The 27,883-nt window shown below is 33.1% G+C and overlaps 3 protein-coding genes across 11 annotated transcripts; 2 read left to right on the top strand and 1 right to left on the bottom strand.

Annotated features, from left to right (window-relative positions):
- Window positions 1–3: 3 nt before the first annotated feature.
- LOC101205102 (serine/threonine-protein kinase BLUS1) lies at window positions 4–12,691 on the top strand. 6 transcript variants are annotated; one of them, XM_011657117.2, is made up of 22 exons: window positions 4–328; window positions 3,080–3,139; window positions 3,246–3,737; window positions 4,312–4,566; window positions 5,150–5,274; window positions 5,368–5,412; window positions 5,582–5,663; window positions 5,887–5,955; window positions 6,112–6,282; window positions 6,383–6,448; window positions 7,740–7,808; window positions 7,929–8,072; window positions 8,220–8,293; window positions 8,567–8,770; window positions 9,156–9,247; window positions 9,339–9,415; window positions 10,580–10,705; window positions 10,787–10,829; window positions 10,916–10,950; window positions 11,971–12,032; window positions 12,125–12,176; window positions 12,293–12,691. In XM_011657117.2, the coding sequence occupies exons 3-22, from the start codon at window positions 3,570–3,572 to the stop codon at window positions 12,335–12,337; spliced, it is 2,004 nt and encodes a 667-aa protein (XP_011655419.1). In that variant the 5' UTR covers window positions 4–328; window positions 3,080–3,139; window positions 3,246–3,569; the 3' UTR covers window positions 12,338–12,691. The 6 variants fall into 6 exon arrangements, with proteins under 6 accessions (XP_011655419.1, XP_004142803.1, XP_011655420.1 ...); XM_004142755.3 differs by having other exon boundaries at window positions 10,904–10,950; XM_031886299.1 differs by lacking the exon at window positions 4–328 and adding an exon at window positions 637–938 and having other exon boundaries at window positions 10,904–10,950.
- A 1,575-nt stretch (window positions 12,692–14,266) lies between these two features.
- On the bottom strand, window positions 14,267–19,890 carry LOC101204852. 4 transcript variants are annotated; one of them, XM_031886302.1, is made up of 8 exons: window positions 19,751–19,886; window positions 16,304–16,351; window positions 16,128–16,174; window positions 15,832–15,898; window positions 15,722–15,765; window positions 14,677–14,734; window positions 14,560–14,606; window positions 14,267–14,474 (listed from the first exon to the last, which is right to left on the bottom strand). In XM_031886302.1, exons 1-8 carry the CDS (start codon window positions 19,868–19,870, stop codon window positions 14,471–14,473), a joined length of 435 nt encoding a protein of 144 aa, XP_031742162.1. In that variant the 5' UTR covers window positions 19,871–19,886; the 3' UTR covers window positions 14,267–14,470. The 4 variants fall into 4 exon arrangements, with proteins under 4 accessions (XP_031742162.1, XP_031742164.1, XP_031742163.1 ...); XM_031886304.1 differs by lacking the exon at window positions 19,751–19,886 and adding an exon at window positions 16,995–17,247; XM_031886303.1 differs by having other exon boundaries at window positions 14,284–14,606; window positions 15,722–15,738; window positions 19,751–19,890.
- Window positions 19,891–21,930: 2,040 nt separating this feature from the next.
- Window positions 21,931–25,415, top strand: LOC101204613 (cinnamoyl-CoA reductase-like SNL6). The gene is made up of 5 exons (XM_004142753.3): window positions 21,931–22,428; window positions 22,533–22,696; window positions 23,106–23,303; window positions 24,178–24,331; window positions 24,821–25,415. The coding sequence occupies exons 1-5, from the start codon at window positions 22,176–22,178 to the stop codon at window positions 25,141–25,143; spliced, it is 1,092 nt and encodes a 363-aa protein (XP_004142801.1). The 5' UTR covers window positions 21,931–22,175; the 3' UTR covers window positions 25,144–25,415.
- The last annotated feature ends 2,468 nt before the right edge of the window (window positions 25,416–27,883 follow it).

Genomic DNA, 27,883 nt, shown 5'->3' with positions numbered 1-27,883 from the left:
ATTTCATTTGCATTTAATCAAAGTCGTCTCCAATTCATATTTTCTGGAAATTCTTCTTAATTAAATTCCAGAAATATATAAAAGAAAAATAATTATTAATTTAGTTTGTTCAATTTATTTGTTTGTTTGTTTTTTTTTTTTTAATAGCGGCGACGGCGAGAGATTCGATCACGGGAACTCGGAGTCAATAATTAGTTGGATACAAAGGGAAAAGAAAGGGACAGTTTCATTCATAATCACTGAAGAGAGTCCAAATCTGAAGCTTCATCGTCTATCTCTACTTGGACTCTTCAATCTCTATCAGAATTCCACTTCGATTCATTTCTCTGTAACCTTCTTCTTACCTTTTCTCTTTCTTTTCCTCTTCCTTTCCTCTAACCCTAGCTAACTTTGACATTGTTTGCAACTCAATTCCTGTCTTTCTTATCTTCTTCTTCTTCTTCATTCTAATCTGATTTACACTTTCTTTCAGCTCCTTTTTTTCTCGCTTTGTTCTTCTGGAGTGTTAATTGTGCATCTTGGAGTTCGAATTGTCTTGATTTCGTGTTGGCCTTCAATTTTTCTTTTCTTTCTGGGATTTCTCTGTGGTGTTTGGATTGGGGGGGGGGGGGGTTTCTTGGGAGTGTTTGTTGTGAATTTTTGTTTTCGCAGATTTGGAAATTTGGGTTCTGGTGTTTCTCGAAATTCTGTGCTTCGGGTAGGATGTAATTACTTGTGAGATAGGCGATCGATGGGTAGTTTAGTTCTGAATCCAATGTTTGAAAAATTTTGGTAAAGAAAGCTAGGTTGGGTTGGGGGATACGGGCAAAATAAGTAAATGTAGTTTTGTATTTGTTTCTGTATATTTGCATCTTTATGTCTGTAGCGTGATTTTAGGAGAACCTGACAGGCACAACCGTGCTCCTAGCCTCTACCATGGGAGGACCGTGTAGAATTAAGTGATTCTCCACCCATTTCCCTCTTTCTTTTTATTTATATAAATTTGTTTCTATTTTTCATTTTTTGGAAAAAAATATATTTTTAGTTTATTTTAAAGTTTTCCTCTGCCAATTGGAATCAACACCTTCAGTTAGTTAACAATGGAAGATTAAGTACAAAGGGGAGAGGCTTGCTGGGATTGGGGATTTTAGGTATGGATCTTTTCGTTTTACAATGTAAGACAGGAGCTAATACTTGGCCTTTATGATTGTGGCTTAGTTATGATGGTTGATGCTATAAGTAGGTTGAGACTACTAGCTTAAGATAGGATTTGGGCAAGTAGAAGAGCAATACTAATACTACCAAGGTTGGAAAGAAGTTGAGGTTTCCACTTCCTAGGTGAGATGGATGAAATTGGAGGGTGGTGTACTGAATTTTAGTGAGGGTTATTGAATTTAGAGTTAGAGAATCTTCCTAAGCAAGCCAATATACAAGGACTGTCGGAACTAGGCGGGGTTTCAAGAGAGATGGAAGTAGTTGGGGTTTGGTGTAGCAGCAGATGAGAAGGAAAGAGGCTAAATATGAATTATGTGGGATTTTCCTTTTTCCTTCAGGATCCGTTATTGACTAAAGTTTTTTTAGTGAAAGTTACAAGTATAGCTGCAATGTGGCTGCAAGATATTGCCTATTATTGCCAACTAATTGTAGACACTGTGGTATCTCAATGGTTGAGGATGGCAAGGGATTGGAGATAGATATTATTGTGTAGGAATGAGAAGTTGGCACTAATGGAATGTTTAGATGATAGTACGCAAGCTCCCATTGCACTGCTACGGGAGAAAGTTTGGGAGAATGTTGGGTCTGGATCATCCTTTCAACCTCATACAATTTGTCATAGTCCCTTGTCAAAACATTAATTTTTGATCAACTGGCAAGCTTCAAAATCTCTCTCTTTGAGTTTGGGAGGAGTTGGTGGCAATCAATTACTAACACTTGATGTCTTGAGGACAAGGTACATTTCAGGGATGAGTTATGATTTGTCATCAAGGTTATATTAGTCATAATTTGGGATTTTATTAGCCTAAAGATGATTATATAAATGGATTATGCAAGATGGAGAGTGTTTGAGAGGGAAACGAAAATTTCATTTGATGAAAGAAATTAATAGACCACAGAAGTGGAGTTGCAAGAAAAAATTCCAAATTCTTAGTTAAGTAGAGAGACTGTAGCTTTAAAGAGGTGTGGATATTTACACCCACATAAAGCATTAAAGAGAAAAGGCTCAATATGCAACGATGGTAGGAAAGTTTTTATAATGCCCCAGGTCTAGGATTCAGACCAAGTTTCAGAATTTGGATTTGGCAACTGATGGCCCCGACATTACCCTGCTTCCCCTACGACCTCTACGTCATCCTTGTGTTAAATGCTTCAAAGAGTGAAAGTTATCTCTACAAACCAACACATGTTCTTTTAGCATGCTTTGTCTCCACTCACATGCATCTTAGAAAAATTTCCAAGAGGTCATCTGACATAGGATTGCTCAAGTTTCTATGATTTAGCCACCGAAAAGGAAGATGCACCTTGTTGGTTTAGATAGTAACTTTTAGTTTTTTAAGTCTTTCTTAACCGTACTTTCATCACCTCAAGATCCCTCTCATTTAGATGTGATATCGGTTCATTCATGTTCTCCTCCTAAACTCAGGGTGTTACAGACTTACAATTTTAGTTTGGCTTGAACTTACTATTGAATTATGTGATTATTTTTCTCTATCTTTTGTTCTATATGATCTCTATTCGAATTTGATCCTATCAATACTTAACATTCTTAGTTAGTGTGGCTACTACAACCTTATGTATACCTTGTTTGACCTTTGGGCTTAGCTGGCTTTCTAGTGATTTTTTACGCCAAAATACAGGCATTAATTACTTATTTCTGTAAGCTGTCAGGATGGACGAATGGAATCTACTTTGATAGTCATATATGTTTACTTCTGCATTTTCTATGCATAGATGTGTGCTTAATAAAACTCAAACAAGTCATGCTTATAACTGGAATAAACTGGGAAGAAATGTTCGCTTAATAATTTTTGTTCTTGGCGAATCCGATCGAACAATTGAAACTTTGTGCTGATTTTTTGACCCTGATCTGTTCTTGTTTCAGAGGGTTCGTGTAGTGAAATAACTTTTGTCTTCTGTTGTTTTCATTTGTGCAAATATAAGAGTAAGTCTTCGTTGGAAGCTTTGTTGGATTTTCTGCATTTTTTTACCAAACTTGTTCCTTTTTTTTCCCTCTGACATGACTTGTTACATCATGTTTATATGTGCAGAAATTTTTTTAGAGGTTTTGGAGGCTTTGTTGGTTGTGGACTGGTAGATGGTCTTAGAACTTAAATTTCTGAAGACTAAAGAGATGGAGTGCTTATTGACATCAACTTTTTGGGGTTCACCAGATGAACTCACATTCCATTTTTCTTGATGCAGTTACGAGTTACTTACATTGTCCTGCTGATCTGAGAAAAATGCCATCAAGATGGAAAATTCCTTATATTGATTTGAAGATTATTTCTTCAGAATATATTTTATTTAGTTTTACGTCAGTTGGGACAACTTTGGATAAAAAAGGTTCACTGCTGTAATGTAAAAGGAAAATTATGGAGAATCCTTCAGAAAAAAAGTATCCAGTGAATGCCAAGGATTATAACTTACATGAAGAAGTTGGTGAAGGCGTCAGTGCCACTGTGTACAAGGCACTGTGCATTCCGCTAAATGAGATTGTCGCTATAAAGGTTCTTGATTTGGAGAAGTGCAACAATGACCTAGTATGTCTATCAATCTCCTGTATTTTTCCTTTCATTAATTGCACATTTCTGAACCTTTTTCTATCCTTTCAGATACGGTTTGCCTTGCTTCATAAGTCATAAGTGTAACTTTCTGAAAAAGATTATACGTGTCTTTTGTTTCCTAACTTAAATGTTTTATTTTATCTAGTGGAGTTTCTGTTATCAAGTATTCATTGTCTTCATTGTCTTCATTTTGGGATCAAGATTCTGAATGACCATGAAAGCTGGGATTTTACGATTGATGATTTTATTTTGTCTGCTTTAATGTGTTTCTTGATCTGATGTTATGTTAAACTCATTTGATCATTCAATGTACTTTGAAGAAATTATCATGGTCACTGTATTAAGAATATTCTTTGAGGACATTCTCTCTCTCTCTCCCTCTCTCTCTTTTCTAGTAGAATTTACTTATGTATTCCTATATTTTAATTTTATGTCAGGAACATATTTGTAGTCTTACCTACTCAAAATTTGACATATTAAACAACAAACTCTTTTCTGTCTTTTAATATGTAATGTGTCTTTACAACTAATGTTGGAGGAAATTGTCCAGGATGGTATTCGGCGAGAGGTTCAAACAATGACTTTGATTGATCATCCAAATTTGTTAAGAGCACATTGTTCCTTCACTGCTGGTCACCACCTTTGGGTTGTGATGCCTTACATGTCAGGAGGATCTTGTCTTCATATTATGAAATCTGCTTATTCGGAAGGTTTTGATGAGCCTGTCATAGCTACCCTATTGCGGGAGGTTCTGAAAGCTCTTGTTTATCTTCATGCTCATGGCCACATCCATAGAGATGTGAAGGTTGTCTATAGCACCTAGATCTTATCATATTTTGACAAATATATTTTAATAACTGCAGATGGTTCTTTTTTTTTCTTTTTAATTGTGCTACTGGATGCCAATGCAATGTTCAGTGAGTAGTGATGCTAAATGTCACGTATTAAATATAAATTGTTCAAAAAACATGTCAAGTGCTTGCAAGACTAGATATGAGTAAAACTTTTTTTTTTCTCCTCTAATTTTGTTTTTTCAAATATAACTTTTCCCAGAGAAGAGCAAATTTTCTTCATTATCCATATGAACTCCTGTTTGGAGATGAAGTTAGAGATGAGATAATTTTCTACTCCTTCCCTGTTTCCTCTAAGATAACTGATACGTTGCATTGAACTACATTTCCATGCAATGCCTAGCAACAATGGTAGTTCAACATAAATCTCGTGAGTTTAGGGTTTAATGAATATTGAACAATTTAGCTCATTTGTTGTATTTTGTCCATTCGATGCATTGGAGTTCTTCTTCAGTATATCAAGGCATCACTCTACCTAATGTCGTTAGGTGACTTACTCCCTTTCTGTGTAAAGACATAAGGCTTGTTTTTTGGCAGGCTGGGAATATTTTGCTTGATTCTAATGGTACAGTCAAATTAGCTGATTTTGGAGTCTCAGCTTGCATGTTTGATACTGGAGATAGGCAACGCTCAAGAAACACGTTTGTCGGAACTCCTTGCTGGTACCCTTCCATTTCTCACTTTTGTGCCTGATGTACAGCTAGTAATAAAAAGAATGGATGTAATTCTGGACGTTTCCTCTTTTGAATCCTCAGGATGGCACCTGAAGTTATGCAGCAATTACACGGATATGACTTCAAGTGAGTAGGTTGCTCATCTGCATGTGATGTGATGTGATATCTCATATCTCATATTATAGTATTTCTTTCTTTGTGATTTCTGTCATGCAGAAGGGTGAGCTAGAAGGTTTTTTTTTTTCTTCTGCAATGTGTTTTCTTTTATTTATCATTTTCTTCCTCTCTGCAATAGGGCAGACATTTGGTCGTTTGGAATAACAGCACTTGAATTGGCTCATGGGCATGCTCCATTTTCTAAATACCCACCGATGAAAGTATGTACTCAATGTCCATATCCGTTTTTTTCATGTGCGTGTACACTTGTGAAATAAGTGATGTATATGGCTGGGGTAGTTGTTTAAGTTTAACTTTCTTTTGTCACTTGTTCTTTGGCATTGTCATTTTCTCCGTGAACAAGGAGACCTTGTGAAATTAGTCTGCCTGCTGTAGTTGACCAAGTTCAACTTTTGTATGTCACTCGGTCCTTTGGTATTACAGGTTTTGCTAATGACACTACAAAATGCTCCTCCTGGTCTTGACTATGAAAGAGATAAGAGATTTTCTAAGGTATGTAAACTCGTAAGAAGCTTTAAATACCCTCCAATTTGTATAGTTTTCTTTATATTTTGTTATTTCTGGAGCTTTCTGTATATTTCCCTCTCCCCTTTCTTGTTTATATCTTCCTTTTGTACTAAAAATTTATGGAAAAAAAATTGATTTCAGTCGTTCAAAGAAATGGTTGCTACATGCTTAGTGAAGGATCCAAAGAAACGGCCAAGTTCTGAGAAGCTCCTAAAGCACCCTTTTTTTAAACATGCTCGTTCAGTTGATTACCTTACTCGAACAATCCTGGATGGCCTTGATCCATTAGGGGATCGCTTTAAGAAGCTAAAGGTCCCAAGCTTATCTCAGGCCTTTCTTTTACTAGCTTTGTTTGTTCTCTGGAAGTTGTGGATAGTTTGTTCAACCCGTTTGGTTTGCCATATGTTTACAGGCAAAAGAGGCTGATCTTCTGGGACAAAACAAGGCTTTGTATGGGGACAAGGAGCATTTATCACAGGTGCTAACTATAAAAACTCATTGTCTGATCCATGCATGTGCTAATTTCTGGATCCTTTGGGCTTTGGCCCCTAGATTTCCAAGTGTGCTGCATTCAACACAGGACTTACTGGTTCTTCCCCCTAATATTTTCGTTAACTATAATATTTCATTGAAGTGAGAAGAAAGCATGCAAGGAAAGAAAACACCAATCCAAGCAACTTAAAAGGATTATGCAAAATTCCTCACGTTGGTGTATATTAGAATGAATATTGGATAAAAGAAAACATTCCTAGAGCTTAATGAAATGCATGATGTCTACACTTGTCAAAATTTATAAAAGCATCTTGAAGATTCTACAGTTCTTCTGACCAAATCTCTAAAAAAAAAAGAAAAATTGGAAACACCACATTTCACGAAAAAAAGCTTAGCTACTTTTTTGTTTGCATTTTTGTATATATTCTTTTAAATTTTTAATGAAAGGGAAACAATTTTATTGGCAAATGAAATGAAGAGAAATATGCCAAAGCACCAAGTGGCACAGTGTCAGACCCCCAGTAACACAGTACATTGAAGCTTTCTAATTGGAAAAGAATTGTAGCCTACCTTTAGATGGATGCCTTTATACAAGTTGCTCAATATACCGTATATTACTTTGGGAAGGACAAAGAAATGCTAAGTTTTTGCCAACATCTGTAAGCAAAGGCATAGCACCAAAAACTGATGTTTGCTCTCCTGCTTATTTTACACTTCCCAGCAATGTGTAGAAAGTGCCATGTCCTATTTCTTACACCAACTCAGCCGTTCTAATTTCCTCCTAGGATCAAAACCCACAAGAAAAATCTCAACTTTTCGGGGATATTATTTCCAAATTCTTTTTAACGATGGTACCAATGAAGATGCCTAAGCCAGAAGCTCTCTTATTTAAAACAGTTGGGCCACGGGAACATGAACCATGTCAAGAGCCCTATGGAGATCCAAATTAGATCATGTTTTTCTAGCAAGTGGAAGGATGCAACTTACCAGCCCATTCATGGGAGACAAGTAATTTGTAAATGTAAGAGAATAAACGAAAAATTGGTTTTATAGTCCTTAATTTTCTGAATAAAACCGCTTCCGACTGGATTTTAAGGAAATTCGACCGGTTTTCTTTGGTTCAGCCGGTTTCAGCCGTTTGGATCGGTTTTTAGGCTAACTCTGCGCAGCTCTACAAGTGCTTGCATTGAATGTATCTCATGTGTTAATTTGTAAAAGTTAGTATCTGCTATCTTGCCTTTGTGTCATTGTTATCTAAATTCTGTCATCCTGCACAGCAAGAGTATATTCGAGGAATTAGTGCCTGGAACTTCAACCTTGAGGATTTAAAGAATCAGGCTGCCCTTGTAAGTATCAATGTTGACTGGTTTAGTATGTACATATATGTATTAGTTGCTTACTTTTAGCAATATATAAGAATGTTTACTGCAGTCATCCTTTCATTTTAACTACTGAGTATCTTACAGATTCAAGATGATGATATGTCAAACATAGAAGATCTAGATGTACATACTACACAACAAAGAAACAAGAATAATGAGTTTACCTTTCCGGTAGAGGGTTCATCCCTTGAAAGGCTGAGTCACCCTACTGCTGCAGCTAGTCAGGAGGTTTTACTGTCTATGATAACCTTGACTAAACTTTTTTATCATTGACGTGGAGAAACTAGGCATTTGTTCTTTGAATCAATAGCTTGAATAATCTTTACCTATAATTGAATACTTACTAACATCTTTTTTCCCGTTCTTTTGTTTTAGGATGGTTTCAATGATCTTCATGATTTGGAGAGTTCCCTTGCTTCTTTTCCTATGAAACCTCTTGAAGCACTCAAGTATGGTTTTTTCTATTCTCCTTCCCCAGAAAGCTGTCTTATGTCGATTTGGAAAAAAAATCCCAAACATTTATCATAAATAAACTTCAGTAATAAAGTTTCTCCGAACAATTTGTCAGTTTTTTTGTTTTTTTTTTTGAAGTTATATTGCATTTTAAATACTTGGTAATTTTTTAAAACTTGAGACGAGTGTTGATATGATAATTTAGGAGAAATCTAATCGACAGTTTAGGGTTATTGTGACTAATCATGTGTCTTGATACTTTGATCCAGAGATTGTTTTGACATCTATGAAGATATAAGCACAGACAGTGTAAGGCCAGTGGATAGAGAAAATGGAAGAACTGAGGGTGAGAGTTCAGGGCAAAGTGGTTCTTTACCACGTCATTATATGTCAGAGAATAAGAGATCTTTCAGCGGTTCACTAATTTCTGACAATGCTGTATCTCCTAAAAAGATTACTGTAGACGGTGATAGGTACGCTTTATTATTCTGATTTGAATTATTGTGCATGCATTATGTTTTCCTGAACATGGTTTTATAGTTCCAGAGAAGTCATTGTTCATCTGCCCTCACTCTGTGTTAGATAATAAGCTTGTTGCAAGCTTGTTAATAGAGAATCACTTTGTTTGTTTTACTAGATCTTTGAATTTGAGCTTCAAGTTGAAATGGACCAGTGTCAATGGAATCTATGCTGTTGCTTTTAATTTTAAGATTGAGAATGAGCTTTATCAGCAGAAGATACATGTATTCTTTTGGTTGAATAAATGTTTCTGTTTTGGAAGTCAAAGTTCACCATCTGGTTTAGGCAAGTCTGACCATAACTTGTTTTGTTTCTTCTTTTTTTCAAACTTCAATAAAGGGACTATTTGCAGTCAAAACTTCCATCTGAGCGCAATTACAGTGGTCCACTATTATATCGCCAGAAAAGGGATACAAATAATGTTTCATCTGGTACGTTTTTAGGCTTCTATATCTCTATAGGCTTAAATTGTTTCATATTAAGTACATTAACCTTACAAAATTTTTAAAATATTTTGTTCAGTTGAAGATTCATCAGATGGAACAGTTGTTCAGCGCAAGGGGCGGTTTAAAGTTACTTCAGCAGAGCTTAGTCCAAAGGTATTTTTGCATTAATTTTGAAATCTTGTACAAAACTCAATCACCTTGCAGGTTCTGATCATGTCTAGATTCTAGACGGAAAGTTCTGTAGAGATATAATTTTAGTAACTTGCAGCATTTTATCTGAAGTGAATCGGCCTGCCCTTGATAGAAAGCATACTATCGATTATCCTACCTTTTTCCTTGGAAAACCATCAAGTTTGATCCTCATTGTATTTGACCAATTATGTGATCACGACCACGTTAGGGAGAACAAAACTCAAGGTCAGGTGGTTTGGTCTCTTGTGCTGCTTGAATATTTTCAGAAAGATGAGCATTTTGCAAATTTTCATTATGCTCGTGAAAACACTCTAGTTTAAGATAAAATACTTCGTAATTGTGATTCATCAATGATTCTTTTTTTGTGCAAAATTTTGACATTAAGTTGCTTCTCTTTTCTTATAAATTGGGGTTCATTCTCTATTTAAGTTTCTTTGTTACAGTAAATAAATGTTGTACTTTATTTCGTTGCCTGTTATTTCCATTTCATGTCATGCATGCAGATCATTCTTGCTGCTGGGACTGATTGAATATCTTGCATTTCCTTCTACACTTATTGACTATAGTTGAGACTCTTGGTACTTTTCATTGGTTGAAGTTGTCCCCCATCAAATGTGGCCCCACTTTCAGTGAATTTGTCATCATATTAGTCTTCAGCTCATTTTCCACTTTATCAATTTGGGTTTGGTGCAACTTAAAGATACGACTATTTTGAACTACTTGATCAATTTTTATTTTATTTTTACTTTAAACACATGCATGTGCAGAATTTGGAGTATGCCATATTTTCTAAGTTTATTTGTTCTAATGAACAGGTGGCCTTTGGATTTGCCATTTGTTATTTTGAATTTATTCCATGCATGCATTCATGTTCACATTTGAGTTTTTGCACTTTGATCTGTTTATTCCTTATATCAAGATCTTGACATTTGTGGTTGGTAGAAAACTTTCCGGTAAATGTACCATTGCTTTTAACTGGAACTTCAGCTTATTTCCTATATAATCAATTTGGATATTGTTTGCCTTGGGATTTTGTGCATTCGACTTCTCATTAACCAATGAACTTAGACATTTACCTGTTAGGCAATGGCTTTGTAACCATTGCCATTTTATTTTTGTATTTAGGGTCCTATGACGGGCTCATTTAGCCCAGTCTGTGGAGGGACAATAAGTCCAACATCTCTGAACCTCACACCTGCTCTACTCCTCCCATCAATGCAATGCATTTTGCAGCAGAACATCGTTCAACGGGTCTGTTTTGCTTACCCTTCTTTGTATTGGTTGGCAGTGCGTGAAAATAAATTTCTTATTTCTATCTATTATTACTGACAGGAAGAAATTCTTAAACTGATCAAGTGTTTGGAACAAATGACTGGTATTTCTCCTCTTTTTGTTCTTATGATATACTTTTTGGCACTTTTTCTTCTACTATATGTTTGACTGACACAGGCAAGAATCCAGATGCATCAGAGTCGGTCACCAATGATCTTCTGCAGGTACATAGCTGAATTTGATTTCTTTATTGCTTTTGCAATAAGCTGCTAACAACTGCTAGTAAATAATTGAGTTTGTATTTCTAAAAATGAAACTATGATTAACCTAACTTATTGTAAATCCAATAACGAAAAGAGCAAAAAAAAAAAAAAACAGAGAATAACAAGCTTGCAATTACATAGAAAAGGCTCCAATTTAAGACCAAGATTCAAAACGTAGTCATAGAAATCCGTAGTGATTAAAACTGAAAGGGAGACACTGAACCTCACCAACTAGGAAGCACGGACATGTGGATCTTGATGGAGTGCCCGTGTCTGACATGTATCCAAACCTCTTCCCAAGAGCTCTCTACATTTTACTTGCTTTGGCTTTACTGGACTGTGATTTTTTTGTGCAAAGAATAATGAAGAATAACCAGCATGATAACAGAAGAAAGTACAACAGTCGGTTTTTTTTCTTTTTTTGAAAATAAGACTTGATCATTGCATTTGGAAATGGGGCCAGGAAAGGAAATCTGACCTTCAAGAAGATTAATTACACTTTCAGAATATTAAAATTAACTGCCACTTATATGTTGTGTGGCTTTGTCAGTACCTGCTGTTTAATACCTTTCAAAATTTTAGTTTTGATGAAAATATTCCTTTGCTTTCTTTTAAGGATAGAGAACCTGGTAGGAGATTGTTAATATTAACGAATAATTTCCCCCACCTCACCTAAGGGTAGGGAGAGTAAAGCAGGCTCTTATACTCTGATTCTAAAAACAATTTCTATGCTGATGTTGAATCTACATTACGGCACCATTATTCTATCATATTACCAAAAGAGTGAACTGTATATCATCTATGCTAAGCTGATGGCGTTAATTTTCCTTCCAAGTTATCTAAGGGAAATTGGCTTTGTTCATATTTCATTGCAAAGTTTGCCGGATCATGGCCATTACTCATTATCAAATCAGTTATTTGTGGTTTTAATCTGACAATTTTTAGGCTACCCCATCAAGTGATAGTTTCTATGATGATCAGGTACCACCAACTTCCTTGAGGGAAAGAGAGTTGCAATCTCAGGTCGTTCATCTGCAGCAGAGGTATAATTTCAAGTTCAAGGAATTGAATTTACCTTTTTTTATTTCTAACCAAGTCCTTATAAAGCTAATTTTCTGTTACGGTCTAATTTCAGAATTGATCATCTCGTTGAGGAATTAGAGAAGCAAAAATTGAAAAATGTCGAGGTATTTTTTCATACTTGATTGGAAACTCAATTTTTTTCTGTTTAATTTCCTTGAATCCAAATAGGCTTTGTGATGAAAACAATCAATCTTTATATACATCTCTTTGTTTTTCACAGTTTGAAAGACACGTGATTTCTATGGCAAATAAAGAGAAAACATAAAAGATAGCACGTAGAGCGTAATGGGTAATAGATCATCCCGATGCCTTCGTTTTGCTTCTTGATTATTCTTTATCAATTCATGTGTGGCTGTCTCTTTCTGCAAGAAATTCCAGTTGATGATATTGAGGCAATCGTTATTGTATTTGTAGTGTACTATATAAGTGTGATGTCAAAAGGCAGACACCGAAAATTTTGTGATGTTCTTTATAATGTATTTCCTATGTATCTTGTAATGCTGATCTTGTAATATATTGCAGTTTCTGTTTTCCTTTTCTTCTTATAACGATACGTCAAACCGAACCTACAGTTAATATACAGAATATTGAATGATATTGATTTGCAAACCATTGGACATATTGCATTTTTTTTTTCCCCAATATGTGAACAGATATTACCATTCTTTGCATCCACGACCTGTGGCCATGTCGCTTGGGCTCGGTGCATAATTTCATCTATTGTGTTGAAAGGATGCTTATAGGTTTGTTTGAGTTAACTTTCTAATCTAACATGCCACCGACCTTTCGCTCTTAGGTTATGCTTGTGGCATTCCTAATGGATCATGTAAGTATTTTAGTGTTAACAATATCAAGATCAGAGTTTAAACCAACTAATTCTCTTTCTTATAAAATCCCCTGTGAGGGGCAACATTTGATGTTAATGTTTCTTATAGATGAATAAAGTAATAGAGAGTTCTTTAATTTCAGGGAAAGTAATAGATCAAGTTATATAACAAATGTGGAAGTCAAATCAAATTTTCAATCTTAGGATGGAAGTTAGTTGAAGAAGTCTTATGCATTAGGTTATGCTCAAAATTGTGTCTTCCTAAGGGATTCTACTTAAAACCTCCGATTGTGTTGCTTGAATTATGCTTATTAACATTTTACTTTGTCCCTTTTTTTTAACCGAATCTCATTTTGTTTTTATCAGTATGGTAGCAAAACCATAGGTTAAAAGAGTAAAAGAGTGTGCATTATATCCTTTCCAATAATTTGTTTCATCGAGATTGTTAGTAAAGTGAAAATTTTAAACTTCTAAATTCAGTATATGTTAATTACTATTAGTCTATGCTCGTTTTGGTTTCTTAACCATTTCTTCTTTTGTTTTTTGAAAAAGCATGCATGTTATTATGCCAATCTTAAAAGAAATGTCTTCTCTCCTTATGCTCCCTTTCGCATTTGTTTTATCTATTTATTAACCCATTAAGTTTTCTAAACGTATTGAATATTTCTATATCCATCCTTAAAACCATTAATTAGTTTTAAAACAAATGTTAATTGAACATTTTATTCATTCTAAGATTAATTACACTTGTAAACTTTTTCCGTAATGATTATAATCATACGAATGAGTTAGAGTTAGATTGATTCTTGTCGTACTATAAAGATTATTTTTTCTAACAAAAAGATGGAGATTATTCATATAAAATGAGCCACTTGTGTGGTCACTTTAAAACATTCAAATTGTAAGTGCTCTTGCCTGGAGGTGTTCAAAAAACTTGATGGCTTAAAAAAACCGATTAACTCTTAATCCAACCCATGCCATTTGAGTATAGTTATTAACTCATTTGAGTTTCATTTATGGATTGAGTTGGTTCAAAAGTAACCCGAACCAACCTACCTAAATTTAATATAATCACAATAAACTAAGAAACCATGATACAAACCGTAATCTATCTTTGATCTATCAATCTTATTTTGCTATCTTTTATAAACGTTTGGGTTATTTTGCTATATTTAAAAGTAGCTCTTGTATTCATTTTTGCTTGATTTAATTATATTATTTTGTAGACAATTTATTCTTTAACAAATTCTAAAGTTTTTTTTAGCACTTTGGATTTCTTTTTCATTGTATAAATTAAAATTGAATGGTTAATCTTAATTCAATATATAAAAATAATTAAATCAAATGTCCACACATTCTAACCTTTTATTTTTTCTAGAACAAAATTTTAATTTGATAATATTTCAATTTGTTAAGACATTACAAACTATCTTAAAAGTTAGATTTCCGAATTCACTGTTCTATTATTATCCGAAAAAAGAAGCAACTAACTTGGACATTCTACCACTGAAGTCTCATTCTTTTCTGTCCCCAAAGCAAAAAATCTATAATTTGCCAACAAAATCTTCAAAATCACCTACCCACCAAAAGATTTGTTACAAAAGTGGGAATATAAATATGTGAACAAGATTAGGGTTTAAGCAGCAAAAGTCAAATATTACCAAAGTCTATTGTCAGTCACAGCAGTAACAATGCCTTTCATTGTCTCCTGCAAAACACAAATGATCCATTAAGCCCATTCAATTTACTAAAACTGGAAAGAAAAAGGGAGTAATTACCACAGAATGATCTTTAAGGCCAAGAGAGATTAGTAATGGTTTGTATGAACCTGATAAACTGCAGAAACAAAGGAATAATTTCGGTATGTTATTTGAATATGGCTATCTTGATTGGACGTTAAAAGTTCCAAGTTTAAATATTCAATCCATCAATAAATGATCACCACAAAAGATCCTACTCCTCTAGTTAGTCAGTCTCCACTCAAAAAAGTTAGGAGACCTCAGATTCCATTGAGACTTCAGAACTAAACAACGAACTGAAAGAGATGAAAGCTAAGAAGTATGAATACAGATACAAGAAAAGGTGACATATCATTTTTTTAAAAATTTAGGACAAGGATACATTTTTAAAAAATATATATCATTTTTGTATCAAGAGCAAATGTAAAGTAAATGGACTGATGCATTTATAAGCTTGAAAACTAGTTTGTTGCATTTCACAGTCAAATTGATTATTATTGTCACATGTGTGTGTTTTTTCAGTTTCCTTAACAAGTGTTCTATCCATGTTCTATCCATGTTTGACACATTTGTTATACTAGCAAGTGTTAGATACGTGTCCTACACGTGTTGAATCATTCATCATGTGTCAAATATGAACACGCTAGCCAAACTTAAGTGTCCGTATTTCTTAGGATAAAAGTGATCCTCTCTTCTCAAGCCTTATTTGTAGAGGAGATATCACTAAAGGTTGGAGAAACAGGGAAATGCTCCCCCAATGACAATATCAAGATAGTTGGATCTCTCCCATTAAGCCTTGAGTCACGTTGAAGAAGCGTCTCTTGAAGGGCAACCAACATAGTTCAAAGACACCAAATATGGAAAGTAGTACACAATCTACAGATTTCTATAAATCATAACTTGACAAGCCAAGATCCAAACTTTACAATAGGTTATCTACTTAATAGAAATATAGCATGTTTTGGTTATTGTCGTGCATACTATCTGCAGATTTCCAAAGAGCTGTTCTCACGTCCAGAAGTCAGATCTTTAAAAGGAAGTTTTCAAACTGTAAAGTTCGATAAAGTTGAATTGGAAGGTTTACCTGATTTGTTCAATCAACTGACGTGCACATGCAACCATCATCGGCTGAAAATTCCATGTATCAATTGCAGCATTATTCAGTAACAAACTACTATAGTGCCGCAGACTTACCTCATCTCTTTTGCCAAAAACGGTTGACACTGAGAAGGTTGGAAGAATTGTCATCCCCTCCTCCTTCCTGCGAATGAAACATATAGATGTCTAAGAACCCTCTAATATAGCAAAATCAAAATTAAGAAAATGCTATACTTTAGCCCTTATTGTGAAGTTTAATTTAACCTATAAATCTCAATAAACTGTTAAATCATCAATGTAGGTCTTCCTCCCAAACCATCTAAAGCATTTTCTAGTTCAAGAATTGTGAGGTGGAGAATTGAGCAATGAAGAAATGACAAGTAACTGCTCACCTGGCTTGCAACATAGTCCCCATTGCTCCAATTTGAGTTGCAATAACCTTAACAATTCGTTCCAAACATCAGAGGTGGAAATAACACACACTAGTAGATACCAAAAACCCCATTTCCCCATCCTCCCCCAACAAAATATATGCAGTTGTAATACAAAAAATTGAACTCCTACTGACGAGAAAATGATCATCATGGCGACAAATGACTATATCCGTTTTGATTCCCTGAAAGGAGAAGATATATGAGTGAGATTACCTACTGCCTGAGCTCACCAACAATAAACAGTAAAGGCCCTTGAACTAGAAAATAGACAGTGAAAACCAGAGATGCTAAGAAAATAGGAATACAATAACAGACGTAGAATCTCGCAAGAGAATGCATTGCTTCACCATAGTCAAATAACCATAGATGAAAGGCATTAAGCCACAAGGAGGATTGGTAGCTTAACCGGCACGAGAATAAAACATTTGCTTCAAATGATTAATGCGATAGGTACTTTCACTAATAAACAAAACCCCTTTAACCAACCAGTACACATCCAGCATATCCTTAACTCGAATTCCCATAAAAAGTGAATAAATTTCCCATTTAAAATCTCAAATCACTTAACCCCAATTTAAATTCGTTTATACATCATCCAAATTCAAGCTTCCCATCTGCAACTCGCAGACATAAATCACCAATCTGTTAAAGCTAACAAACCTATAAGCAGCATTAAAGCAAACAGGTTGTGGGCAAACGTTGAATAAATTAAAGTTAACCCTTCACAACATAGCTAGAACAGGGAAAACCAGAGAGCCCAAATCCCGAATTCCTTGAAGGAGCTTGGAGTATGGATTAATTTAATCAATAGAATATAAACGATACCTTAATTTCCATTGAGGCCTGTTTGTGGGAAACCGGAAAGCGGGTACCCGAGTTTTCCATGGGGGAAAGAAGAAACAGCGTTCTGATTGTGGTCAACCGAATGAACCAAATTGCTTCGCACACTAACTTTGAACTTTGAAGTCAAGGCACCTACTCTTTTTTTTTCTCCTATTAGTTTCTTTTATAAGAGCTTTGCACCATCATCCTACAGTTCACCCAACTTCTCAAATTTCCACTTTGTCACATGATGAGTTTTCGTTTTTCTTTTATAAGTGAAATATATATCATTTTTTGGTTGTCTCGTTCCATTCATCAACTTCAGTTGAGTTGGTAAAAATTATCGAACACAATTTGTAAGGCATTAACTTTAAATATTGATGCGATCAAACTTTCTCTTTTTTCAACGTTCTCATTGACTCCACGTCCATTCACCATCGACAGTGAATATTGTCGCCTCATTCGGGAGACCAACAATGACAACCATGTTTGACCAACTTCGACTACACTTCTAGCGAAGACTACATTTGAAAATCAACTCCAAAGATGACCACCTCCAACTTCGACAACATACTCTATCAATTATATATTCAACCACTAATTCTAAAGACCATCGGGACGGATAAAAAATTAAGAAAACTTGGCCAAGGAAAATGCTTTAAAATAAAAATATGAACTCATGAGTTCATATTATTTACTAGTTGTATTTTATCTAGTAATTTGGTATTAGTACAAACACTCCAAGTATCTATCAAATCAAATGTATTTGTGTAAACAGGAAAATTGGCAAAAGTAGCACACTTTTGGTTCTACATTTCAAAAGTAGAACACTTTCAAAAAAATTGGTAAAATTTTTTTTCTCCATCAATTTCAGCCCACCTCGTTTTTCTCTAGTAAATTGAGTTTGTTGATGTTTTTAACTTTGTTGTGTGTTATGATTTGTTAGTATAGTTTCAGTTCTAGTAGAGTCAGTAGGTATTGGTTGAGTAGAAGGACAATATATGTTGACTTCACGACGCCTCTTGGACCGAGAGTAGGTGGTCTGGGAGGGGGTGTGATAATACTCTTATACTTTCCCTTGCAATGTGCAGTGTCAACCACGATGATTAGCCCAATGCAGTTTAAAAACCTCTAATGCCCCAAGTACCATATACACGTACTTAAAATGACCATTGAAATTTCATCTCCAAATCGTAGTGGGTACTAGAGTTAAACCATCAACACTTCCTCATACAAGCTAACAAAGTGTAAGATTTTCTAGGGGAGAACCTCTGAACCATGGACAATGCAGCTTCTCGAGCCCTCCACGCCCTCACATAAGTAATGTCTACCCTGTATTCCTTTAGAAAATCTTGAATTATTTCCTTCAGCCTATAACCACTATTAACATCTTGGTACTTCAACTTAATTAATTCGACTATTACTCAACTCTTGGTTTGCTTGTGATCCTGCTTTCATATAAACTTTTGGCATGTGTGAGTACTAGCATACCTAGAAACTTTAAACATAATAGAATTTCTCATTTTAATTGCCCTTAGTTTCTACAAATAAATTGAATCAACGCATCTAACGACATATAACTTCTTATTCGATCTATGAAAATGGTACTAAAAATTCTTCCTAATGACAAATACAAACAATTTCTTCACTAACTCTATCTTACTTAAAAAACAACTAACCAACTTGGATATCTTCAAGGTATGACGAGGCTAAAACAACAATAGTGCGATCCATCAACTTTTTAATACACTTCTACTTCTTAACACTGACTGATTGTTCATCGTCACTGTCCACTAGACATTCTAACTGATCATCACGAGTCGGGTTTCTATCATCCACATGCTTTCTCTCTTCACTTGATTCTATACTAAACATACATTCAACCTCTATTGCAATCGATGCATGATCATGAATATGATTTGCAAGATGAGTACTTACATCCACCTTAGATACCTCAAACCTCAACATCCACGTCAACATCATAATCATCTGATGACTATACATGCACCATGCCAACAAATCCATCTATATTTTTTCCCAACTCTAAAGGACACATGTTAGTAGTCAATAGACTCAAATCCCATACCTCATTCAAGATACCATTGTACTCTAGAATTAATTGAAAGTTTAGCTCAAATGACTGACGATAGTTTAATATCTTTTTGGACCATTGGAATAGTAAATAACATCGAAGTACTCCTAGATTTATGGGATGATATTTATACCTTAGAAACCAAAACCACTCCTTGAGACACGTCATCACCAATTAAAAAAAATTGAAGATCTTCTTGATTACTAATAACAAAAGCAGATACAAGGGAATTCACGTTATACAATCACCTCAAAATCAACTCATTCTTAATTTCTTAGTAGAATTTATCCCATTGATTCTATAAATTTCTCCTAAAAACTCCTCAAATTTTATACTAACGTTGACATTCAACCCTTTTATTTGACTTCCAACGTATTCTTTCTTAGCCTCTTTCCATGTCCCACTAAAACAAACAAATACACAAGACATCTTGAAATTATGTAAAGAAAAAAAAAATACATCCAAATCTTGGGGTGAAATCATTACACTCAGTCGAGATTTGAAACCATATACAAATATTAGGGCAAATATAAAACAACACGACTATGATTCTCAAATAAGAACGGAGACTACGTATGAAAATATCTAAAAGAAACTATTACTAGCCTAATCAGAATGCAAATGGCAATAAAAACATAATTTGTGAACAATAGTAAGCTATATTCACCTTATTTCGTTGATGGCTTCCAAAGATAAAAATGTGGGAGAAAGAAAATGAGAGAGTCCAAATAGTTGTAAAAAGTTTCTTGGGAGTTGGTGGCAAAACTTCTTGAGCAGGCCATTTCATTTTTTAATATAAGAATATTTATTCGGTCAAGAGGGTATTTTACTATGTTCACACAAACTCAAGATAAATCTCCATCACACAAAAATACATGAAATCTCGAGTACAATCTCGATCGAGATTGGCTGAGAAAAACAAAAACGTAAGTTTTTTAAAAGTGTGTTATTTTTTAAATCTAAAACCTAAACTATGTCGTTATTTTAAAATAAAATAAACCAAAATATTTACAAAATTAACGATAGATTACTATATATCTATCTCTACGATCTATTTTAGTCTATCACATATAGATTGCAACATTTTATAATATTTATAAGTATTTTTCAATAACTTAACCCTAATGGAAAGAAAATGAAATATTTAACTCAATAAATGAACAAGTAACTCAATTATTTATTTACAGAACGTGAAAACATTGAATTTGGTTTGAGTTAGTGATTATAATTTGACATTGACCATTTAAATGTGAAATTATTGGGCAAAGTTAAACCACAATGTATTAAAGAGTTTGAAATGGTACACTAGTAGGCTAGGAGCTGCTGATGCCCCCAGCTAAGTAGCTGCCCAATTACATCAACTTTAATGAATCATAATTTAATTTCAATTTGTTCTGCTCCACCAATTAAATCATAAAATTAATATAAGTTTTTCTAAAAAGATTTATGAGATCCATACAAAGGTTGGATTAGTTTTCACCTATAAACCATATAGATACAGACACATATGAATATGATACAATTTCTAAACAATTAAGTTACGTTTTTATTATTAAAAAATATCTAGAAGATAGATAAATTTAATACAAAAGTATTAAATGTAATTCACTAAAGCCACTCAAAAATCATAACTAAAATATCAAATCAATCACAATTGTACAATAATTAGTAGAATACAATGAAGAAAAAAACACACATAATGTTAGAGGAATGTATGCATTAGCTATACAAATTAAATTTGCCCTTACCCACCACGGACGATTTGTTAAACTGTTGAATATATTCAAGAAATGTTATATTTTACAAAATTTTGTGGAGTCTCAAATGTGGTTTAGTATTTTATTTATTTATGTTTGGTACAAGTGAATGTGCATTTTAAAAATAGATTGTTTATAGTTTTTGTTTAGGTATTAATTAAGATGTTTTAATGGGAGTAAAAAGTAAAATTAAATGAGCAGTTAAAAGGCATGGATAGATAGGTAGGTTGTCAAGTAAGTAAGATTAATCAAAATTCAAAGAATGACAACAATATGGTTTAAAAATTTAAATTAATTTAAAGAGCTATTATTAATTTTTGATTCAAATATTTGGATCTAATATAATATTAGATAACTTCCTGCATTAAAACAAGTGGTATGTAATACATGCAGTTGTAGAAAGAATTATAACCCAAAAGCTATAAACTAATTCCCTTATGAACTACTAAAATTTTAATGGATTGGATTATTAATTTAAAAATCATGTGTGTTATATTTGACTATTTATTCAAAATTTTAAAGTTGACTTTAATTCTTTATATATATAGTAGTTTTTTTAAAAAAGTTTAGTTCAATGAAATTGTAAGTTTGCCTGCACAATAGAATAATCAAAATGTCTTTATATATAAATAAAGAGAAAAGCTTTTCCAATTGTTTAATGAACTAAAAGAAATTGCTTTTCCATATTTATACAGAAAGATGAAAATAAATAAAATTTGTTCTAAATCGCATAACGATTATATATAATAATATTATAAATATGGTGATTAAGTAGGTTTTATTTAAAGAAAATATATGAAAATATTTTCAAATTATTTAAATTTATATTGAAAAGAAAAAAGAAAGTTAATATTTGACTATCTAAGTGTTAAGAAACTTAATTATAACTTCTTTGTTTTTTATTTAATAGACATTAAAATAGGAATTTCTTGTTTCTATCTCTATTTAATCCACTAATATACATATAATATATATATATATGTGAAAATGTTGTTTATTTGATTTAATAAGTTGTTTGGTGCGTTTACTTGAAAGAAAAAACTAAAATTGTTTCGTGGGGTTTCGAGGAAGCTGAGAGATTCATAGATTTGCTTTGGACCAACTAAGCAATAATTCCAACGACTCTTCAAAAGAACCATTAACTTTCTCTTCTTTCTTTTCTTTCTTTCTTTATTACTACTACGCAGTCTAAATTGAACGCACTCTTTTTTCTATTTCTTTTCATTATATATACAACTGAGGAATCCACCCAGCTCTCCACCACCAACATATTTTCTTCCTCCAAATCTCTCTCTTTCTCTCTCTCTCTAGATTCTCCTTGTCACCGGCGGCCAAATGGGCGTTATATTTCGTTCTGAAGAGACTTTCCTGTCCCACTTACACCACCTACGCCGCAATCTCCTCTCCCACGGCGGCCTTCAGAGGAGGAAAGACCGTGAACATTTCAACGCCTTCAAATCCAACCCCATCGTCGATCCTGAGGAGAAAGTCGTATGTGTAACTAGTGGTGTTTCGTTTCTGGGTTCCGCCATCGTTGAGGAGCTATCCACTCATGGATACTCTGTTCGAGTGATTGTTGATAGTCCTGGTGAGTAATTTTTATTTTTATTTTTAATTAATTAATTTGTTGATTGGATAGTTTTATTTGATAGCCGTCGATTAGAGATTAATGGAATCCCTAAAAAATGACAGAGGATGTTAGCAAATTGGACGAGACGACGAGCGGTCGCCATAATGTGACGGTGGTTGTAGCGAAGCTTACAGATGTTAATAGCTTAGTGGAAGCATTTAATGGCTGCCGTGGCGTTTTTCATACCTCTTCTTCCATTGATCCTGCTGGTCTTTCTGGTTACACGGTTAGGGCTCTTTTCTTTTTTACTTTTAATGGAAATGAATTTTGCTGCTATTGAATTGAACCCTAAACCATCTCTGTCTTCTTCACTTAATTTTGAAATGCTTAAAATCATATTTTTCATTTTTTGCTTTACAGTTTGGATTGCTTTCAATGTCAACATCAGACTTTAAAATTTCTTGGTTGCTTAGCTATTTATCATGAGTTCGAACCTCAAATACCTCGTTTTCATCTTAATTAACACTGACTTCTTTCAAAAACATTTCAAAAGTCTTAAGATTGATACATTTTTCAACAATACTTATGAATTGTTCAAAAGATATGATAGTAAGAATTTGTAAGATCTCCATGTATATTTTCGTAGTTGTGTTGTAAAGAAAAGAAAAACCTTATGATTTGGACTTTGGTTACAGAAAGTAATGAGTGAAGTGGAAATGAGGAGCACGGAGAATGTGATGGAAGCTTGTTCAAGAACAGAGACAATACGAAATTGTGTTCTTACATCTTCTCTTCTTGCTTGCATTTGGAGGGACCAACATGGTGAAACTGAAACCTCACAAATTGTTGATCATGCTTCTTGGAGCAGCTTAGAGCTTTGCCAACACAAAAAGGTTAGATCACTTTGGCCCATCATTATGAATTTCACTACCATCATCATATGACTTTCTTACTAAAGTTTGGTTTGACAATAGAGTTTAAATTCAATAACTTAGTTGAAATACTTACCTATCAAGTTGATTTTTTATCCAAGCTTTACATGTTCTAGATGGATTTTTTAAATGGTTAATTACCATGTCACTTTTTATCAAATCACTCTCAAACATGTCTTTAATTAACCAAATGAGCAAGTGCATGCTCAGGGAGTTGTTTTGAAATGTTTAAGAACATTCTTAGACACAGTTTAATTTCACACCTTTAAATACAATTTTTTACAATTGATAATAAATTATTAAAAATCATTTTTCAAGATGGAAAACGACAAAAGTAGTTTTAACCATTTCATAATCACTCCTAAACATGTTATTAAAACATGACAAGCGTCGAATGAGAGTGAATCCTAGTGGCAATTTGAAAATAATGGGTGGAATTGAGTTTTTGAGTGTGGAAAAGGTCGAAAGTTTAATTAATATTATATACTATTTAGTCAATAATACAAAGAGAAAGATACTAAGATTTGAGCCTTAACTTTAAATGGTTGGAGTGACCTATTATAATTCACTCGACGATAGCTTCAATTGTAGTAGTTGGTGTGTTTTCAATTATTATAACTATAATTATAATTAACAACCAGTATTACTGTTTTAAGTTGGTTAACATTTTCTATTCATTCTTTCTTTCCCTTCTTGTCACCACCGTGTTTACTATTTTCTACCTAAACTAAACATAGTATGTGCCATAAACACATGTTATTGTGAAGTAGACTCAAATAGCAGCCCAAAGTTTTATGTTGATGAGTTTCTGACAAACAAGTTGAATATGATGCAGCTATGGCTTGCACTGGGGAAACTAAAATCAGAGAAAGTAGCATGGAAAATAGCACAAGAAAGTGGATTAAAACTTGCCACTATTTGTTCTGCTCTCATAACTGGCCCCAACTCTCACCTTAGAAGTTCAACTGCAACATTGGCTTATCTCAAAGGTAATACTTCAAAAACCCATCCCAAAAATAAAACAAAAAATTTCTCTTTACCAAAAAAATTGGTTTTCCAAGTTTTATCGGTCACATTCTAGGAGTGTTTCTAAAACAAAGTCAAAGGTCGAAACTAAAAAATAAATGATTTTAAGAACTTGTTTTGTTTTTTATTTCGACCAAGATTTTAACTTAAAAAATGATGCTGAAATTGTAAGAATATTTGAGAAAATATATTTGATTTAAAAAAAAATGAAATGGTTATCAAATAGGCCTCGATTTTTAAAAACTTGTTTTTGTTTTTTAAATTTGGTGGAGAATTCTAACACTTTTGACTTTTACTTTCAGAAAATATGAAAATCGTGGAAAGATATTAAAGGAAACTAAACTTAATTTTTAAAAACTAAAAGTTAAAAGAACAAAATTGCTATCAAACTGGAAGTTGAATATATTTATAAGAGTTTATTAAACTCAAATCTTCTATTAATGTCAATGTAGGAGCTGGAGAGATGTACGCAAATGGTGTACTGGCAACCGTGGATGTGACCAAATTGGCCAAAGCACATCTGTATGTGTATGAAGGAATGAAGGACAATACTGCTTCTGGCAGATATATTTGTTTCGACCGAGTGATTTCAACTGCGGACGAGGCAGCGACGTTTGCAGCAGAGATCAGAGTCCCTATCCGTACCATAGTCCAAACCACTCCTCTAATCGACTCTCCAATTTCGTTTCAGTTGTCGAACAAGAAACTCTCTAATCTAATTGCTAGAAGCAATCTTCAAGGTAGCAGATGTTTGAATGAAAACAGAGATTTCTGAAGGAGAAACTCCATAGGCAAAGATATGAGTGGGATCCATTTGTTCGAGTTATATATATATAAGATTAGATTATAGATATGATCCCCTTGATGAAGATGTACGTTTTTTAATTTGTTCTTTGAGTATATCATTGATATAGAATATAAAGATGTATACCATTTTTTATTTACTTTTGTCTATATTGAAGAGAAAATGCAAAATTTCAATCCTCCTATTGTTTGTCTTTGTGAGAAAAATGAAGAAAAAATTAAGCAAAATTTGACGATTTTTAGTTTTTGGTTTTTGTCTACAATTTTTTATTTGTTATTTACTTTTAATAAATAATTTTTAGAAAACCAAGCCCGATTAAGATTTTAAAAGTTTGTTTTTGTTTTCATTTTATCTAAAGAAGGTTCTTTTTTTAGAATTTAAGTATTAGTTTAAAAAAAATTTAAAAAAGTTTATACTCAAATTTTGACAACTCAACTAAAAATAAAATCATTAGCAAACAAATTTCATACAATTTATTCAAGTTATCACCTTTCATTATTATATATTTTGTTTTAATTTTGTATATAACGCTTTTTTAGTATAACAACTATAGGATAAAAATTGAACATTTCACGTATTAATTATTATAACTAAAATCTCACCTCTAGTTATAAAAAGAAAAAAATATTTCTAATGAAATATATTTTAATTTTATGTTATCCAATTTTAACAAAAAAAAATATATTCCTAGAATTGTCCTCAATATTCAATTTAATCTATACAAATGTTTTATTTTATTTTTGAGAAAGTATGTACTTGTCAATTGATGTATAACTTTTTGACCTCAAAAGAATATTACTCATGATAAGCAATGGGTTTAATCTTAATCAACCAATAATATGATTGATATACATACAAAAACTATATTAGTTTCTTTACTTTAAAGTAAATTTATTTAGAAAAATTTTCTAAGGAACAAAGAATTAAAATGAAAACTCAAATCATCGTTTTTGTTTTCTAGAATAATTTTGCTCTCCAAACTCAAATGGAAGAAATGAAAAATGGAAAATTAAATGAATAGTAAATGTTGTGAATGCAAACATAACTATGTTTGAACCTATTCTCCATATAAGTGGTCAACACCACATTATTGCATTTATATATATATATATATATATATATATATTTATATTTATATTTATGTGTTTTGTATAAATATAATTACATTATCACAATCTATCTGTAGTAGATCACACTAGACTACCTTATTTGTATATGCGTATCTTGAGAGATATAAATTGTAGTATATTTCAACCAGACAATGCCTTTTACTATATGCGTACCAAATTTTGGCAAAAAAAAAAAAAAAAACGCACTTGACTCTCACATGACACCAACAGTTGAATTTGTAATTTGGGAGAGAACTTGCAAAACAGAGAAAATGGACTCTGGTTGCCTATGTCAATAAGAGAATTATAGAATATAGAAGATAGAAGTATGAGTTATGTTATGTACGGAGCCATAAATGGTGTATTGATAGGGGATTTGAAATATAATTTATCATTGGCCAACTAGATGATCACGATATGAATTTTCTAGTCCTAAATAAGATAGGTTATCTCTCCAGTTGAATGGATCAAACATGAAAAATAGAGAAGGTTGACCTTGAGTCTCATTCTTGGCTGAGGTCGAGGTCGAGAAGGTTAGTTTGGATTTTTGACTCATAACATCATATTTCCACGACTCAAATAGTCTATAGTACAATCCAATCTTTTAATAGAGACGGTCGACCTTGACCTCATCTCTCGTAGAGGTCGAGGCCAATTGGACTATTTTGTCTCAAAGTTTTATTACTATCCTTAAGTCCATTTTCATCCATTATTTCTTTTCTCTTATCTCATATCGGACAAATTGCGTGTAAATCTTCTTTGAACCGAGTTGGATTGACCTAATATTCTTGCTAGATGTGATACGGTTTCATCCCTTAAGATCTAAACTATGTTGGGCCGAGGCCGAGACTAGCCCCAAGTTGTTTTTGGGTCCATTGGTTGAGATTTCTTCTACTCTTCTCTGACTCCTTTACATTGATTCTGAATTAAATACTTCTAGCTATTTTATTATTTAAATTTATTTCTTAATACATTTGAATAATTCTTTTTCCTTTAAACAAAATGTACCATTATTGTGTATTAATTATACCATAATGCCTCATAAATGGTCGTATTTGTCATTGGTGAATGAACAATTTTGCTTTGTGCATAACGCTTTATTATTTTCTTTTCTTGGCCAGTTTGAAGAAAGAAATTAATTTGACGGTTGACCTTTCATAAAAGTTAAAATTTTATCATTCGCCACATTGTTTGAACCTTGTATAGGTCCAAATTATAGAATTAGAATTCGTCTTACTTGTTAGTATGATATTAATTTTTGTACAGTGGTTGATTAAACACCAATTAACTTCGTAAAGATTTTAGAGAGTTAGAAAAATGAGGAACTTGAAAATATTCTTTTTGAAATCCATACCTAAAATGTACGGTGTTTCTTTATATAGAAATAACGTATCATTTTATAATAATTCTTTGACTAATTAACCTATCATGACAAATGTTGAAATAACTTTGTTTGATAGATCTAATGAGTACATTCAACTACCTTAGGTAATAAACTCTAATTTTTCTTTAGATTAGATGTTGTAATTATCTTAAGCATCATGGCAACCCATAACCCTAGCATATATATCATCTCTTTGTCTCTCCCTCGTATAGCCTTA

Source organism: Cucumis sativus, chromosome 5 (genome assembly GCF_000004075.3).
Source record: "Cucumis sativus cultivar 9930 chromosome 5, Cucumber_9930_V3, whole genome shotgun sequence".
NCBI lineage: Eukaryota > Viridiplantae > Streptophyta > Magnoliopsida > Cucurbitales > Cucurbitaceae > Cucumis > Cucumis sativus.
Note: the sequence above shows the minus strand (reverse complement) of the source record. Positions and strands in the feature narration are given on the sequence as shown.

What these genes read in the sequence shown, in the direction of transcription:
- LOC101204613 (XM_004142753.3), top strand. Translation starts at nt 22,176, where the DNA reads ATGGGCGTTATATTTCGTTCTGAAGAGACTTTCCTGTCCCACTTACAC. An exon ending in AGTGATTGTTGATAGTCCTG is followed by an intron (nt 22,429 to 22,532) that starts GTGAGTAATTTT and finishes AAAAAATGACAG; the next exon opens with AGGATGTTAGCAAATTGGAC. An exon ending in AACATTGGCTTATCTCAAAG is followed by an intron (nt 24,332 to 24,820) that starts GTAATACTTCAA and finishes ATGTCAATGTAG; the next exon opens with GAGCTGGAGAGATGTACGCA.
- LOC101204852 (XM_031886302.1), bottom strand. Translation starts at nt 19,870, where the DNA reads ATGAAATGGCCTGCTCAAGAAGTTTTGCCACCAACTCCCAAGAAACTT. An exon ending in GAAGCCATCAACGAAATAAG is followed by an intron (nt 16,352 to 19,750) that starts GTGAATATAGCT and finishes TTCTCCTTTCAG; the next exon opens with GGAATCAAAACGGATATAGT. An exon ending in GGGACTATGTTGCAAGCCAG is followed by an intron (nt 15,899 to 16,127) that starts GTGAGCAGTTAC and finishes TTTCATTCGCAG; the next exon opens with GAAGGAGGAGGGGATGACAA.
- LOC101205102 (XM_004142755.3), top strand. Translation starts at nt 3,570, where the DNA reads ATGGAGAATCCTTCAGAAAAAAAGTATCCAGTGAATGCCAAGGATTAT. An exon ending in ATCGCTTTAAGAAGCTAAAG is followed by an intron (nt 6,283 to 6,382) that starts GTCCCAAGCTTA and finishes ATATGTTTACAG; the next exon opens with GCAAAAGAGGCTGATCTTCT. An exon ending in GTCGTTCATCTGCAGCAGAG is followed by an intron (nt 12,033 to 12,124) that starts GTATAATTTCAA and finishes GTCTAATTTCAG; the next exon opens with AATTGATCATCTCGTTGAGG.